Source organism: Equus quagga, chromosome 8, assembly GCF_021613505.1.
Source record: "Equus quagga isolate Etosha38 chromosome 8, UCLA_HA_Equagga_1.0, whole genome shotgun sequence".
NCBI classification, from domain to species: Eukaryota; Metazoa; Chordata; class Mammalia; order Perissodactyla; family Equidae; genus Equus; species Equus quagga.
In genome coordinates, this window is record NC_060274.1 from 85,423,636 (window position 1) to 85,441,403 (window position 17,768).

The 17,768-nt window shown below is 37.8% G+C and overlaps 1 protein-coding gene across 1 annotated transcript; it reads right to left on the reverse strand.

Moving 5' to 3' along the window:
- Positions 1–7,187: 7,187 nt before the first annotated feature.
- FKBP14 (FKBP prolyl isomerase 14) lies at positions 7,188–16,446 on the reverse strand. Its single transcript, XM_046670650.1, has 4 exons — positions 16,071–16,446; positions 13,102–13,253; positions 10,122–10,249; positions 7,188–8,063 (listed from the first exon to the last, which is right to left on the reverse strand). Exons 1-4 carry the CDS (start codon positions 16,265–16,267, stop codon positions 7,905–7,907), a joined length of 636 nt encoding a protein of 211 aa, XP_046526606.1. The 5' UTR covers positions 16,268–16,446; the 3' UTR covers positions 7,188–7,904.
- Between the last annotated feature and the right edge of the window lie 1,322 nt (positions 16,447–17,768).

Sequence of the window (17,768 nt, forward strand, 5' to 3'; positions counted from 1 at the left end):
CCATCAAGCCCTTTGGATACGTGATTTAGACAACCATCAATCGTATTTTGGCAAAAGGTGTAAAATCCTATTCATTATAATTAGGTGATGGGTTTGGAAGTTCAGTTATTCAAATGTGTCATTTCAATGAATGGTTCCTATTTAATTTTAAATAAGATAACAGTTCATGAATGTTCCAGACCTGGTTTTAAAAACAAATTATTACGTATGCTTCACATTCACGGCTGCCCCTCCAGGAGTCGTTCATGGTTTAGCCCACTGTACAGAGAGTTCAAAGGGAACTGCTGAGACTTCGTCTTGTGGTCAAAGAGCAGAGTAGACAATTCGATGATCAGACTTAGGAGTTCAACCTAATCTTTTCTTGCTGATCTATTTCCCTAGTTTATATGCGCAGGAAAGGTTCACCTCATGCTATGTACATTTTTAAAACATGGCTTGTTTTTAATATTCTAGTGATGCTTGAGGCCACCTTTTAATAGACGAAAGCTTATCCAGAATTGTAAAATTGAGCCTCTGCGATTTTAATGCCACTGCTCACTTGAAATAATGTATGACTTTAAACAAAAGTTACCATTAGTTATTCTCCAGTAGCTCTTCAGAGAACTAAAGAAAGTTTGTCTAAATTGTGTAGGAATTTGGGTTCAGTTAAAGGAAGGCGTCCTTCATGGTACAAGTTATTAAACAATGATTCTACCTATCGAGAGAATGTATGAAATTTCTGACTCCAGAGAAAGAGTATTTTGAGTGCTCTTCTATTTTCCATGAAAGACCAGAAAACTGGCATTATTTTGTTTCCTGTTGGATTAATTACCTGACTTTCAGAGAATTGGGAATAATCTAGATATATGGAGATATTTTAGTTTTTAAATTCCTGATTATTCTTTACTCTCCTTTCCATTGACTTTCTACCCTTAATCATAAACCAAGCCCTAGGTTTTTACTATTCTTATGATATCTCTTATATCATTGCTTCTGGCTCTTACATGTGCAAAGGATTTGATTTTTCACATACATAGAATAATTTATTCTTTAGAGCTGGAATCTGTGTCTAGTTCACTTTGAATTTCAAAAAGCACCTATCATATTTTTTGAAACAAAAATTAAAAGCAGAAATTATTTTACTGTCATATGAATTTTTCAGATAATCTATTTTTATTTACCCTGAGTATAAAGAAAAGATTAGATTTTAAGAATTATTAGAAAATTTCTAGACTAGGCAAGTAATGAGAGAAAGTAGATTGGTAGTTGCTTGGGGAGTTGGGGACAAGTGGGGGGTGCTGCTAATGGCTATGGGGGTTTCCTTTTGGGATAATAAAAATGTTATAAAATTGATTGTGGTGATGGTTGCATAACTGTGAAAATACTAAAATTTATTGAACTGTAAAAAAAAAATCACTGTACTTATATTAATTTTATTAAAAAAATAAAATACCCTACCTCAAAAAGAGAAATATTAGAAAAGCATTGAACATTGCCCAGATGAAAGGAAATAGATGAATGATGAACAGTTAATAGTTTTGAAGAATTATTGCCATACCAGTAAAATGTTAGAAAAAAAAATCTACAGAGCAGAATTCATTTACTGTTGTCTTTTTTTTTTTTTAAAGATTGGCACCTGAGCTAACAACTATTGCCAATCTTTTTTTTTTTTCCTTCTCCCCATAGCCCCCCAGTACATAGTTGTATACTCTAGTTGTGAGTTCCTCTGGTTGTGCTGTGTGGGACGCTGCCTCAGCGTGGCCTGATGAGCAGTGCCATGTCCACGCCCAGGATCCAAACTGGCGAAACCCTGAGCCGCCGAAGCGGAGTGTGTGAACTTAACCACTCGGCCTGGGGCCGCCCCTACCGTTCAGTCTAAATGTAAGAATGAAGTAACTTTAGGAGGTTGCTTCATTTTCTTTAAAGACTATGATACAAAACAGAAAACCGTGAATACTGCTGCATGTCACATGAAGAAAAATATATGACATTCTGTAAAAGATTACATACCTTACAAAATTTAGCCAAAATAACACAAGAAAAAACTTAAGTGAATAGCGTCAAGGAACCATTGGTATGAAGACAGCAGCATAGAACAATTACGCTGTGGGAAAATTTGGCAATTCAAATGGCCATTTTATTGCAAGATTCTTTTTAAATTCTTCCCTATTTTCCTGCAAGTAAAATGCTGTCTCTTATTTTAAGGCAAATCTTCTGTATTTGTACTACTCTTCTTGGTTATTCTACACAAGTATAATTACCCATTTAATTAAATTTAGCTTCTAACTTAAGAACCACTTTAAAAAAATCTAGAATGTCTCAAACAGCATGTATTCTGCACAAAATAGCTGCACAAGAATTCCAGGAGATATGATCATGATGGAAAAGAACCATCAATATATGGTTGAATGTCATAACGTCCTAGTCTCCTAACCGGAGGTAAAAATTAGATTCAGAGTTATATCAACATAAAATGCATTCTGGCAAAGTCCAACAAATGAATGAGAAAATGCTGTAAGAAATTGGAACTAAGCCCCAAAGGGTCTTCCCATCTTTACTTCATTCTTTATAACAATGAACTGTCCCTCAATACCTCAATTTGCATTGTGCATGAAATTGTTTTTACTGCAACTGTTTACCAGAGAGGAAATTATCTTGATCCTACTACAGTGTGGCATTTTAAATTAATGAAATGACTTGTAGATTCCCAGAAATGCTCCAGTGGGATATAATTTAGCTGTTACTAGCTACCAAGGGGACACCTTTCACTTCACTCTGGATTTTTAGAATAAAACCTCAGCAAACATCTCATGTCATTTGTTTTTAGATCATAAAACAAAATTGATGTTATTCTAGCTCGCAAGCACTTAGATTGGCTTCGTAAATTATGGGCTGACTCATTTTCACTCAAGTCATCCATTTTATGTCAGAGGCTTTATTAGCAGTATAGGAACACAAAGAACTGGTAAACAAAAGAATCCACAGACCGTGCTACGTGTTGCAGACCTCTGGAATCTTCCAACTGTTTTTATTCTTTTCCTTAACAATAATCTAAGTATATCAAAATAAGCCACTTGACCCCTTTGGTAAAGTCTCAAGCTGAAAAGGAAAAAAAGATTATTTTTGATTCTACATGGAGAACCACTAGGAAATTTTACCTAAATTATAAGCGAAACACAGAAATGTGGGCAAAGGACAGAATGACAGACTCCAAATGGACAAAAGGGAAGTTTAACTGCACAGTAAAGACAACTTTTCAGAGAGAAGAAATCATGTACTAGAGAGAGCATTTCAATGGCTTCTCAGTACAAAACTATATATATTTACGCATACACACACAGACATACATACATACACATACACAGGCACATATCTACGTATATTTTTAAGAGAATAGTTTTATTTCCTCCTAAATCTCTTGGCTGTATAGTCTTCAAAAGGGGTGGGATGTAGATAATTCTGAAAAAATAATATAGAAGAGTAATTTTGAGAAATTCTGGGGCTCTTTTCTCTCTTCTGGTAGGGAAGATGTTCACAAAAACATATTTCCTGACCATCTAACTTTTGTTATAAGGTCAGAGTCATAAAAAAATTTCTAACCCTGGGGAAAATGGTATCTCCACACAATTTATCCTTTTGATGGTATATTCATTTTTAGGCAGAATTAGTTGCCCCAATCTCCACTGCTTTCCAGAATGCAAAAAAGAATAATCATAGAAGAGAAAAATTTAGGAGATTGTATACTCAAGGGAATAGAATTAGTGAAGTGCTCTCTGAAATTACGGTTCTTGGACCACCTGCATCAGTATCATCTAGCAAGTGGGTTAAAATGCAGATTCATGGCCCCAACCCAAGAATTCATCAGAATCTCTAGGGAAAAGGTTCAGGAATCTGGACTTTTAACGCATGTCCCATGTGATTCTGGTGTACACTAAATTTGCATCACTGCTACATTTCCGTAACCTTTAGGAACCAAAGTATGCCTCTCACTATATTTGAGGACTGAGTTATGAAACCAATGTGTCCTAAAGTCTCTTTCTGCTGTCAGCTTGGAGCAAGGAGCTGGAGGCAGCAGAGGCAAAGCTGAAAGCAGAGGCAAGATAATATTTTAAGGAGAGAAAAGAATTTACCTTCAAATAAAGACTCCAAAGTCATATGTAAGAATGTGTGGATTTCACCATACCAAAGGGAATATTCAAATCCTACTAAAAGACTGCTACAGAGGCTGGCCTGGTGGTGTAGTGGTTAAGTTAATGTGCTCCATTTTGGTAGCCTGGGGTTGGCGGGTCCAGGCAGGTGGACCTACATACCGCTCATCAAGCCATGCTGTGGCAGTGTCCTACATACAAAAAACAGAGGAAGATTGGCACAGATGTGAGCTCAGTGACAATCTTCCTTAAGCAAAAAGAGGAAGACTGGCACAGATGTTTAGCTCAGTGACAATCTTCCTCACCAAAAAAAAAAAAAAAAAAAGACTGCTACAGATATAAACAGAGAGGAGTACTATAATTTTAATGCTTTCAAATGGGCATATAAATTTATAATCATGTTGGACATTTCAGTGGGAGAGATAGAATGCTGATAGCTAACTAGTAATATAGATGTCAGCAATACCCTATATCATGAATAAGAGAAGTGCAAATTCATTCCCACAAGATGAGATCACCCATCTGAATTAGAAATGATTGTTTCTTGTTACTTTTATGAAACCCAGCATTTCACTTAATTACATAAGGTATTTTATAGCACAAATTTACTCAGTAGGCATTAATCATCATAATGTCCACCTGTGACACACAATAAAATCCCAAACCAAAACAATAGCAGTAACTACCACCAAAACAACACAAAAACAAAACACATATGCTTTCTCCAGTACCAAAAATTCACTATTAACTCTTGCCTTCAATGCTCAAGGTTTAATGCTGATTTCAAAACAATTTAAACCAAACCACAGCTTTCCTTACAAATATATCTAAACTGAGTGGATAATCAGAGGCACATTCAAAGTGTCACTATACCCCTCTCCTCCCAGTACCTGTCCGTCTTCCTCACTTCGTTTTGACATAAGACCTAGATTAACAGTTAAGAAAATCAATAAAGCTGCTAAGGAAATTGGTACTTGAAGAATTTTTCACAACCCATTATTTCCCAAATATTGGAAACAAATTCTTTATTTTAAAAGAATACCACAACATAGTCATATAAATTTATTTATTTTTATTTTTTATTTTTTGGTGAGGAAAGTTGGCCCTGAGCTAACATCTATTGCCAATCTTCATCTTTTTTCATGTGGGATGCTGCCACAGCACAGCTTGATGAGTGGTGTGTAGGTTGGTGCCCGAGATCTGAACCTGTGAACCCCAGGCAACCCAAACGGAGTGCAAACTTAACCATGACACCACCGGGCAGGCCCAATATAAGTTTAAATATGACACATCTAGCAGTATTAAAGAGTCCAATTATATACAAGTGAGGTCACAGTTCATGTCTGATTATTCCCACGAATGGAAAGGTACGTAGGTGCAGCTAAACCAAAAAGGCAGGTAACTTAAAAACAAGCCTATTTATATGTTCTCATTTCATACTTGTGTCTAAATATTTATATGGAAACTGATACAAATTCACACAAGGTAAAGATATATGTTGCCTGAATAATCAAAATTCTTTTTACTTTTTTTGCTCTACCCTGGATAGCATCATCAGTAATGCTTACACAAAGTAGCACCATACGACAAGCTACTTTCTTTCCCCCATAATACAGCATCAAGCTTTCTGTACTGCAGTTTGTAACTCCTCCTGGTTGAGGAAAACAGCAGCGACAACTTAGAAGTTTTCCAGGTACAGCAGATTTTGTCAGAGAAAGGTGTTACATATGTTCTTCCCAAGAACTTTACATTTTAGTTAGGAAAATATCAAGATATAACTGGTGAATATAGTCTATACATGATGTAATAATTGTTCATAATTTTTTTAAAAAGCAAAAAACTTAGAGGTAAACAGGAATGAAAGGACTAAGACACACCTGGAACTTCTCAGCGCACAGAGTTTTTCAGGCCATTCAGTGCTAACCCCAAGATTATTCAATGAAACTAGAGCCATTCCTGGATCATGGAGAGAATTCTAAAGTACCACAAACAGCCAGTAAAGCATCTTCAAAGGATAAGGACCCAAAGACAAAAAACAGAGTCGACTGCTAGGACAGCAAACTGAAGAGAGAATTAGGCCCAATGAATTCAAAGAAAATTTTCACTTTTTCAATAGTAGAGGGCAGTAGAAAGACACTGAGCTGAGGAACTGAAATCTGGTTCTACACGTTAGTTGCTAACCTTGGGCACAACAATCAATCTCTTTGAATGACAATTTCCTCATCTACAAAATAAGTACATTAAGATCCACCAGCTTTTTTCAGAGGCTTCAGAGCAATGAGAATCAAAGACTATGATGTACTTGAGATCACTTTGTAAACTATAAAGGACTATTCTTAGTAAATGGAGATTGAGACATTTTTTTCTAAAGTATAAAAGGCTAAAAGCCGATTTAAGATAAAAACTATAAAATCATCAGTTTTTTTGACCCAGGATAGACAACAGTAGCTGCTGTGGGTCTGCATCATTTTTTGATGAGACAGAAATGGGAACCTTTTGATTAGCTTAATAATTTCTCTTGTATACAATGTTATTGTAGTATAATACACTAGTTATAGACTTTATCCATTAAAGAACTAGGAAGGAAATCTGTTAGCCTTAAAAAGTAAACATTGATTAAATACAACTGTCTACCTCCTCTACCGGTGGTCTAGTGGTTTAGATTCAGTGCTCTCAGCTCTCACTACCTCAGCCTGGGTTCATTTCCCAGTCAGGGAACCAGCCCACCCATCTGTCAGTTGTCATACTGTGGCGACTGCATGTTGCTGTGCTGCTGAAAGCTATGCCACCAGTATTTCAAATACCAGCAGGGTCACCCATGGTGGACAGGTTTCAGCAGAGCTTCCAGACTAAGACAGACTAGGAAGAAGAACTTGGCCACCCACTTCCGGAAAAACTGGCCATGAAAACTCTATGAAGAGCAGTGGAGCACCGTCTGATCCAGCGCCAGAAGGTGAGACGATGACAGAGAAAGACCAGGCAGGGTTCTGCTCTGCTGTACACAGGGTCGCTAGGAATCGCAATCAACTGACCACACTAACAAGAACAAAACCTCCTCTACAATATTTTGACACATTTTATTATGAACAAACAAACATATAAATAAATTGTCCTATTTACCATGACAGGTCATTAGCTACTAGGAACCAAACCTTATGTAGCTTAAGTCCTAGGCAGAATGTTTCGATGTATACATATTTATAAGTTATTAACTCTGTTACTCACTTCAGCATTGCACATCTCCTCAGTAAAGCAGTAACTGTTAACAAGTAGAGTCCAACAACCATTTTCCTCTTTTCCTCAAGCAGAGTCTCAAAGGTAGTTACAGACATACTGTTTCATTATAACATGAAAATAGTAAGCCTCCAGCTATTGCAAGAGGCTTTTCAAATGTCAGTATCTAACTTAGAGAAAATAGAGGGAAGCAGAAATAGAGGGTGCTGATTTGTGCTATAACCTGGTCTCATGTTATGGCATGCTCCCCGTTGCCATATTTAAAATTACAAATAAGCAGGTAAAACACAAGGCTTCATATGTGAAAGTGGAAAATGGTCCGAAAGTCTTCTATTCAAAGACAAATTAATTTTTTCTTCCCAATAACTCACCAGAAAGAAACGGATACTTAGACGCCCTAGGGGTTCTTCAAATAATGTTCAGAAAAATATATAAAAATAAAAAACAAAGCAAGAACAGAACACTGTTAAAAAATAAGACTTTCTTTAAAGATGGTTGCCTCTCTTTAAGGATGGATGCTATATAAAGCAGGCAGACGTATCTCTATAACTCATCATGTTTATATGTAAATTCTCTGGCAGATATAAATCCATCTTTGTCTTCATCTTCTTTATCAAAAATATCCTCCACCAAAACATCATGATGACTTTCATTCACCACTGCACCATGCTTTTCAAACTCCTTCTTTAAATACACTTTGACCTACAAAATAACGGATCTCATTAATAATTCCAATTCATAAAATACCCACATCAAGCCAATCAGTATCACCGACTGGACTGGTAGTTCCTTTAATTATATATAACAACTACTAAACAACTACTTTATGATATATTTCTAATGATAGTAAAAAAATTATACGGAATTTTTTCCCTTAAAAACTGTTGCTATCCTGCTGCAGTAGAGGCACAGAATATTGCTTAGAGGCAAAGATAAGCTTATATCATCCGAAAAACATCCAGTCAAAGTATACTACCTGTTCTTCATTCGAGTCTAAATAAAGCCAAGCATTTGAAAGACTGCTGTCTTTCAATCCACTCAATTATCCGGATCTTATTTGCTAAAAAGGACCAAAATCCCAGATACTTCTCTTAAAATCAGATTCAATGATGGCACTTTTTTATTTACGTAAGTGTCTGGGAATAGTGCATGCTGTGGACACAGCTATGATCACGCTACATGACCTTCCAATCTCAGAAATTAAAGCAAAATCCAGCCTGATGAGTGCTTAGGCTAAAATTTCTCATTTTCATTCAGATATCTAAAGATATAAACAAAATACTGCTCCCAATTACCCACTAGATTCACTATAATACAATTCAACCTGTTTACATTTTTAATCATATCCCTATTATTCCTTCTGTTAGATCAGCAATTTCAAAGCCTCTCTTATCTCTCTGCCACCAACATGCAAAGATATGGAGTATATTTATAAGATTACGGTGACTTAATGGAGTTGGGGGAGGGGCGGGGGGGAGAAGAAAAGGATGATGAAGCTCTGGATTAATGCAGAATGTATCTCCAGGATATACTGTGTGAATCAAGAAAGATGACAAATACTATGTATAGTATGCTACTTTTTGTGTAAGAAAGGGACAAAGACTTCTTAGTAAATATCTTTTTAAATTGGATTGATTTTTTGAACCATGTGAATGTGTTGTATATTCAAGATTCTTTTTTTTTTTGCTGAGGAAGACTCATCACATACCAATCTTCCTCTTTTTTTTTAACGTGAGCTGCCACAACAGCAAGGCCACTGACAGACAAGTGGCATAGGTCTGTACCTGGGAACCAAACCAGAGCACCCAAGCAGAGCATGCTGAACTTAACCACTAGGCCACAGGGGCTGGCCTTCAAGATTCTTTTTAATGAAAGGGAATTAAAATTTATCTTGGATAGAGAAAAGTCCTATGACTGGTAACACTATGAGGTGTTACAAATTTAGCAGCTGTGGATCACGACCCCATGATTCATAACAACTTAGCTTATTCAAGCCTTAATCACTTCCTGGCCATTAAAATGAAACTGATTGAAGCATAAAAAGGAACTTGGTTTGTGACCAGCCAAGCAGAATGGAGAGTAGGGGTAGACAAAAAACATGGAGATAAATATCTACCTTCACTGCTTCCCCACAGCAGCCAGACTAAGACAGGCATGTGTAGCAATGGCTGTGAAAGCCTAAATAAATTATAGGCAGACTTCTTCCTGTCTTCTTAAACACCAGGACTTTGAGGGGCTGGGAAAGGTCTCATGATGTGGAAAATGGAGACTAGAGTCTCCTTTCTCTAGGTGCTAACCTGAACAGAACTGAGCACGTGAGGTGCTTGTTGCTAGTTGCTAGGAAATCACCACAAAACGCATTTAGCAGCCAGTCTACAGTTTCAAACAGAAACTGTCCACTGGAGATATTCCTCAGGACAGATCTGTTTCTTAAACAGTGACTCCAAAATGAGAGTCGTCTTGGCAAAATGGATCTTTGAAATGGATCCTACCCTCAGGGCAAGGGCAAGACACGTGAACCTTAAGCACTGGGAGAAGGAAAAACAGCAGAAGAATACCTGGTGCTTTGTAAGTCTCAATACATTTCTCTCCAAAACAACAATTTCCTATGAAAAGGTCAATTTTCAAAGCATTGGTAGTTTAAGAAAACTTATAAATCACGTTTTATCCAAATAAAAATAAATTTTCTTTAAAAATATATTTCTAAACAAGTGAGCTGAAAGAAAGAAAGAAAGAGGTGTAGGAGGAAGGAAAGGTCACCTCATCTTTAGAGAGCTTCCAGTCATCATTAAGATCCATTTCTTGGAAGGATTCATGGGATCTTGGTCCATTTCGAATCTCCAGGAGATCGATATTGAATATCAGCGTACTCTCTGGGGGAATTTTACCTGACATGAGGAAAGAGGGGGGTTAAGTTTTATTAAAAAGATTTCAAAGTTTTGATGATAGAAAATTTATGGTACTAGACAACATATATTTTTTTAATTGAATTAAATGAAGAGCCATCCTAAGACTGTCACATATGACAGAAATTACTTATATTTTAGTCAAACAAATAGAATAAAGAAGGAATAATCCAAACTAATAGATCAAAAGCAGTCTCATTTTGGGTTTTCAATTAAAAATTGTTTCATACACACATACATACAGATGTGCCTAAGGGCCTGGGTATTAAATTTCAAATATAATTAAGATATTACAAATTATATGTCAAGAATGACTTAAAGGGCTTTAGATGATTTAGAGTTAATTATAGTACAAGTGACTTACTAACTTTGGGGTCAGAAAGTCCTGACTTCAAAATATATAATAGTACTGCCATTTCTACCATCTGGAGGCAGTATACTACTGAGTGAGCTGTGACGTCATACTATCTGGGACTGCAGCGTACTTTTGCCTGTCTCTTAGTCTCAGTTTTCTTATGCGTAAAATGCAGATGACAATACTGCCCACCTCAAGAGTCTGTTGGGAGGATGAAGGAAGATAAATCCATGCAAAATACTTGGCGCTCTGCTTGAAAAATAGTAAGCTCTCAATACACGTTACTAACATAGAATTCTCTTACAGGCTTTACAAACAATACAGGAAGCGTCAACAATTTCAGAAAGTTATGTTCAAGAAGTTTCACGGCAAGGGAAAAACTAAAACAAATTTCTGAGAAGGGAGATAAAAATCTTTAAGTGAAAAGAGCTTTGTTAAAGTCCCAGGGATTTAAAAAAGAAACCTTTGGGGGAAGTATCAACAATTTTTTTCAACTTGTTTTCTTATAACTATATTTAACATACAGGTCTAGGTAAACATTAAAAATATTTCTTAGTCCCCCCATCCCACATATTTCCATGAAAGAGCATTTGTAAGCACTAATGAGAACAAAACTTACACTGTGTGCCGAAGCTTACCATTCCAGATCTAGACAGAGAAGGGGCATGCACTAGGTCGTCCGTAAAACTCGTGTCTTTCCAAAGGAGGCATGCAAACATGGGACTAAAGGACTACAAAATCAGTGTTAAATTCATGTTAGTAGAATTAGTTTCATAGTGCTCAGTTTAAAGGAAATGAGTCCAATTTAGATCTCTACTTGTTATAAAGTAAAACTGAGTTAAATATAGTATGGAGAAAGAATAACGGATTAATACTATGTATATAAATATTAAACGTGAGACAATAAAAACACAAGAAGGTAAAAGAATACATTCGAACAGCAGAGAAACATTTCCTAGATACTTGATTTTCTTCTCTAAAGAGGATTATTATTAAAATAAGAGTTGGATTTGGTTAGTAAATCCTATTCAGTGCATAGGATTTATATAGCAAGTTTCATTTTAGAATATATAATTCTTCACATGTGGCACCCATTTTCTCCTCGGGAAATTAGGGCTAGGAGTCCCACTTTGTAAATGGTTAAGCTTGGACCTAAGGATGCTGCAAAGACTATATTCCTACCATATCAGAGTGGTTCTATGTCTGGTTCTGATGACTACTTAAAATTTTTTTCTCTTCATTATGTAGGTAATATACGCCCATTGTACAGAATTTGGAAGAAACACAACCAGAAATAAAAATAATCCCCAGCCCCATAGTTCATTGTTAACATTCTTATTTATTTCCTTGTGATTCACTTTTTATGTATATATACTTTTCCCCCAAACTTACTATCATAGTATATATACTACAGCTTTATTTTCTACTTTTACATATAAATTATGTCACACATATTTTGGATATAATTTTTAAAATCTTTGAAATGCCATTTTTTAAAATAACTGGGCTACATGTTATTTAGCTAACCCCTTCTCATTATACACTCAAGTTGGTTCCAGTACTTTTGCTATTAGAAACAATGCAGTAATGGACATCCCTGTTCACAAATATTTCTCCTAATATTTGATTACTCCCTCAGGTTAGATTATAATAAAGGAGTTATAGGATATACGCATATCCCGTACATGAAACATCTTCTGGCCTCTTGTAAATAGCCCTTTGGAAAGCTGCATGGACTTCCACCCCAACAACAGGTCTATGTGCCTGCCCTGGAACAGATTAGCACAAAAGCTCCCTAGACCAGCTAGCCCATTTGCCTCTATTTTATTAAACTTATTTCTTGTCACTCCATTATTTTTTTAAACAAATTGTCAAAAATTTTATAAAACAAGAGTGAGAAGAACCTCCAATAAAAGCTTTGTTGTAGGAAACTGTAGCTGCAAGTCACACACAGCCCACATCTGAAACTGCATTTAATGCCTTACTAATTTACATTTCAAATGGTCAACTCATCAAAACACATGTGTAGAGTAATCTTTCTTTTTGCATTGTCAGAATAAATTGGTGAGTTTCAGTTGGAGAGGATGAAAAAGTTCTAGAGATGGATACTAGTAACGCTTGGACAACAATGTGAATGTACTTAATGCCACTGAACTGTATCCTTACAAATGGTTAAAACAGTAAACATTACGTTATGTATATTGTACCACACACACACAAACCCCATCATATTCGTGAATAATGCAAATAAGAGTTGAAGGTTACAGAACCTTTTTTCATTGTTAGCTCAGTTGACCATTTAGATATTATGGCTTTAATTGGCCATTTTAAATGATAATCAAGACATAATTATATTTCCCAAAGAAATACAAGTCTGTTTACTTCTATGAAAAAAAAAGACCAAACATAGTAGTTACACTAACTTCTGTCTCCTAATCCAGAGAACTCTAGTGCTAAGATAACAATGTAGAATTATTACCTTTTCCTTCTTTTCCATAGCCCAGGGCAGGAGGAATGATGAGCTTTCTCTTCTCTCCTACACACATTCCCTGCAAACCCTGGTCCCAACCTTTGAGAGCCTCCAGGATGCCCAGGGTAAACCAAATGGGCTGACCATTGTTATGTTTGTGACTACAATAGAAAGAAAACACATTAGAACTCTTGAGTAACTTTATTTTTTTTATTTATTGCTGTGGTGCATTTTTTCTACCCATAAGTGGTTAAATTTGGAAATGAATGAAAACAGCTACACATACACACACGAACACAAAGCCAAACCAACTTTATAATAATTCAATTCATTGCCCATATTTCTTGATGCAAATTTCACATAGTTGATTTAGCTAGAGGAGGGTAGAGGGCATAATAATAAAAACAAATAACTTTTTGAGCATTTACTGCATACCACGAATTTCCCTAAATGCTTTGCCTTTTAACTCTAACAATGATCATATGAGGCAGGAACCATTATTTCCCCATTGTACAGATAAGGAAACTGAGGTTAAGTGTGCCAGTAGTTGACCTAACTCCAAAGTTCAAGGTCTTAACTACAAAGTGATGCTGTCCCAGGAAGGCTACTGGGGTCCAGAAGAGGGAGAAAACAATGGAAAAATGAGTGAGTTTGGGAAGGAGGATGAGAGACTAAGGAGAATTTACTGCCAGTATACACAAGTCCATACCCATGTGGACACTGGAGAGTCAGGCGCACAGCATCTTATAGCCTGCCTACAAACTTTCCTGATGTACAGCCTGCTGATGCCTGTGACAAGTGGAAAAGGCTGCTCTTCAATCCTGAATTCCCACTCAGACCCCAGCCCAGTTCTCTCCACAGGGATCGACTGTGGAGCTCTGCAGGCAAGCCTGGAGGAGTGGCCCCTCAAGGACTGAGGAAGAAGAGAACGGTCAAGATATCCTGGCTCATGAGCTGAAGAGAGGCCAGCCTAAGAAAAACAACCTGCTGAGCTACTAGGGGGATCGAGGGCTGAGCGGTCCACTCAGCTCCCTTTCAGCGCAATAAGGAAAATGATCTATTCAAGGATGTCTTGTAGGTGAGAACGAGAAGTCATCCCACTAGGTTTCATGGGGACCATGGTTACTAAACCTAGGTAAAGGCAATTACCTCCTCTTTTCCTTAATTTCCTCCCATGATCAGAGTAACAAAATACCACCAGTAGAAAATTTGGGAAGGCTAAGAAAGAATAAAGAAGGAAGAAACAACCTACCACCCAGCACTGACTACAGTTTTGGCACATTTCGCATCACAGCTAAAGGATTTAAGCTATTTACCACATAGGCTATGGTTCTAGCAACTGACCATTTGATGGTCCATTTCTAAACACTCAGGGTTAGCAGTTGCTGACCATTTACATGGAGGCCGCAGAACAATAGTCCCCTCATCAGGTACTAGAACTTTAGCAGCAAACTGCTAAATAAAACCTCAGGGTTACTACTGAAGTCCGCAGAGGTTTTTGGTTCTGAGACCTGAAAGGAATCAGGCTGGGTCTACAAGTGGTCAGACTGAAATTGGAAATTAAAAATGCAAGTCATAATATCGTTTAATGTCCACTGTGGCATTGGTCTTGTCGATAAGAAGATAGGGCTGTTGAGAATCCTATGGCAAGCCACCGTCTTGGAACTTTTTGCAAGGGCTAACAGAGTTCAGAGAAGGGTGCCATTCACTTCTCCAAAACCTCAAGCCAGACCAGGTGTGAATGCCCAGTAAAGGCAGCTTACCAGAAAACAAAGTCTAGGATGGACCGCAAAGCTTCACGGCTTTAGTTCCCACCATTCTCTCTACCTGGCATGTGCTCCCTCCTCCGTTCTCCACCTGGAACCCTCCACTCATCTTTCAAGGCCCATCTCAGTTATGATCTCTGGGAAGTCTTTCTCTTTCCCCACCTCTCAGAGTATAATTAATTCCAGACTCCCTTACGCTTTGTGAGCACTTTGAACATTCTGTACTCTACAGCATGAGTTATTTACTTGCCTTCCTCCCCTCTGTAGATGGTGTCCTGCTAGAAAACAAGAACCCACTCCTAGTCATCTTTACATCCCCAAAGCCTGACTTGTGGCCACTTAATAAGGGTTTGATAGATGATAGATAAATGAACAGTCGAGGATGGAGAGAAGCCAAAATTTTTGAATCTCCCTAGTGTTAAGCTTAGGGCCTAACATAAAGGAAATGCTCAATAAATACTTTTGGAATGGAATGAAGAGAACCAATGCCTAACTGGCATTTCACTTATAAAGCTTTTCCATATTGCAATTTCTTTATTTATAGAACAGAAATAATGATAGTGTAACCACCTGAAAATCCTTCACTGTAGGTATTGGATCAATGTTCCATAACCATACCCACACCCATCAATGAGGTCTTTGAATTTCTAGAAAGAAACAAATGATGAAACAAATCATGGTCCTGTGCCTTGACCAAAATATCATCTGTCAGATAAATAGACCAGATAAATAGACCAATGAAATAACATTAGTATCTCCTACAATAAGTAAATAAATGATTATGTATACTGCTCAGGAAGTTGCTGTGAAAGTTTTAAGTAAATTTCACCTACACCAAATTAAAAATGGAATTGAGTATTTTCCCTCAGGAACAGAGTTTGAGAAATGAAAATTCCTTTAAGTTTTTTCTACTTATTGCCTAATTATACATCTACATATTTCTGCAGTATTTCAAAGATTTTAGTTCTAGCTTTTATAATAAAAAATCAACCGCTTTATCATGACCACATGTCTCCAATAAGACCTTCAAAGGCCTCGTTACATAAGATTGCCTTTAAACAATTTCCTTTCCCCAAAGAAGGAAATAAGATATTTCAGTTTTTTAAAAGAGGCAAAACCTGGTCAAAACAGGAAAAACCTGGCTCGTTTCCTGGCCGAGACTTAGCATAGGTGGGTGGGTTCTTTTATTACCTGTGGAATATAATTACTTACGTGGAGTGAAATAAGGAGCCGTCCTTTTCTAAGTAGCCTTCATAGTGGACTAACATCAAATCGCCCCCCTTGGTCTTGCGATGGCAGATGAACGGCTTCTGGAGAACTTCAATCTTCACCTCGGGTTCAGGGATAAGAGCCCCACTCAAACAAGGGATCAACAGCGTCAGGGCCGCGTTCCACAAGAAAAGCCTCATCTTGCTGGAGCAGGAAAGAAGTTCCTACTAAAACAGAGAAAGGGTCCCCGACCTCATAGAGTTAAGAATGCACTTGAAGGCTTGAGCACAACGGTCTCTGGCAAGTTCATGACTCCCCCTTCCTAGCAGACGTGGCACATTTACTACCGGCAACTTTCCCACGCACTGCGAACTCGCCTCTAAAGAGTTAACCCCAAACCCAGCCTGACTGGCTCTGACAAGCGACTGCCTGAGAAGGACGGCCTCCCATTGGCTTTCGGTGCTGTCCGTCAGGCGCCTCTCAAGCCAATCACGCTGCAACAATATAATTCACAGCCCGACCCAGAGGGGCAGTGGCCCCGCGGCGAACCACCCGGAATGGTCCTAGAGCGCCGCGGGTTAAAGAATTCCACACCCTCGGACTTGGGCAGAGGGGTGGGGCAAGTGGCTAACCGGAAACTCTTCCGGGCGATTTACATCTGTGAAGTACCGCGGCTGAGCGTGGCGGGGCCTGGGGAAACCGTAGAGGTTTCAGGAAAGACTCGCTTACTCTTGTCGTTGGTGAGAGGCCTCCTAGGATTCCACAATCTTAGACTCCAGCTATTGCTTATTATTTAATTTACAGAATAAACGATAAAGACTTAGTGTTTTAGAGGTCACAAAGCGCGTTCCTGTGCGTGAACCTCGCTACACTGCCTATAAGGCAGATTCTTTTATCCCATTTAAAAGATAAGTATATTTAGGCTAGGAGAGGTTGTGTCCTGCTGAGGGTTGTTCCACCTCAAAGTTGAGTTCCGCCTTCAATCCAGGTCTTCTGATTTATTCTACAACACCGTATAATGTTACGGCTGCTAATAATCTATCACTTGGGTGACTTTAGTGTAGAGGGTCAAATACAGCTTCTATCGAGGATAAGGACGTGCAGACCTCCGCTTTAAAGAAGAAACAGTAAACACGGTTACGAGTCACACAGGCTCATCTTAGTTTAAAATTTTTACTTTTACATTTGTCACCTAATTTCAAAAGCAATACATGTTCATTGTAGTCGATTTGGAAGAAACTGGAAAGCACTCAAGTAGGGTCTCCGTTTAAAATACAGGAGCCGAATTAATTGGCATTTCAGATAAACAACAAATGCATTGTTTTGTATTTTTATTTGCTAAATCTGGCAACCTTACACTAGAGAAAAAGAAAGAAAAAAGATTGCCTACAAGGCCACCATCCACAAATAATCATCTTAACATTTTGGAGCGTGCTTCTGTGACATATGCATAAAATAATGTGGATCACAGTGTACACTTTGTTTCATAACCTGCTCTTTCCACTTAATCTATAGCTTACATTTTCCCTGGTCAAATATGTTTAGCACAGTACTTTCTTACACTTTAATATGCATAGGAATCCTCTGGGGATCTTCTTAAAGTGCAGATTTCAATTCAGGAGGTGCGGGCTTGGGGCGAGATTCTGCAATTCCGGCAAGCTCCTAGGTGATGCCAGTGCTGCATGGACCACACTTCCAGTA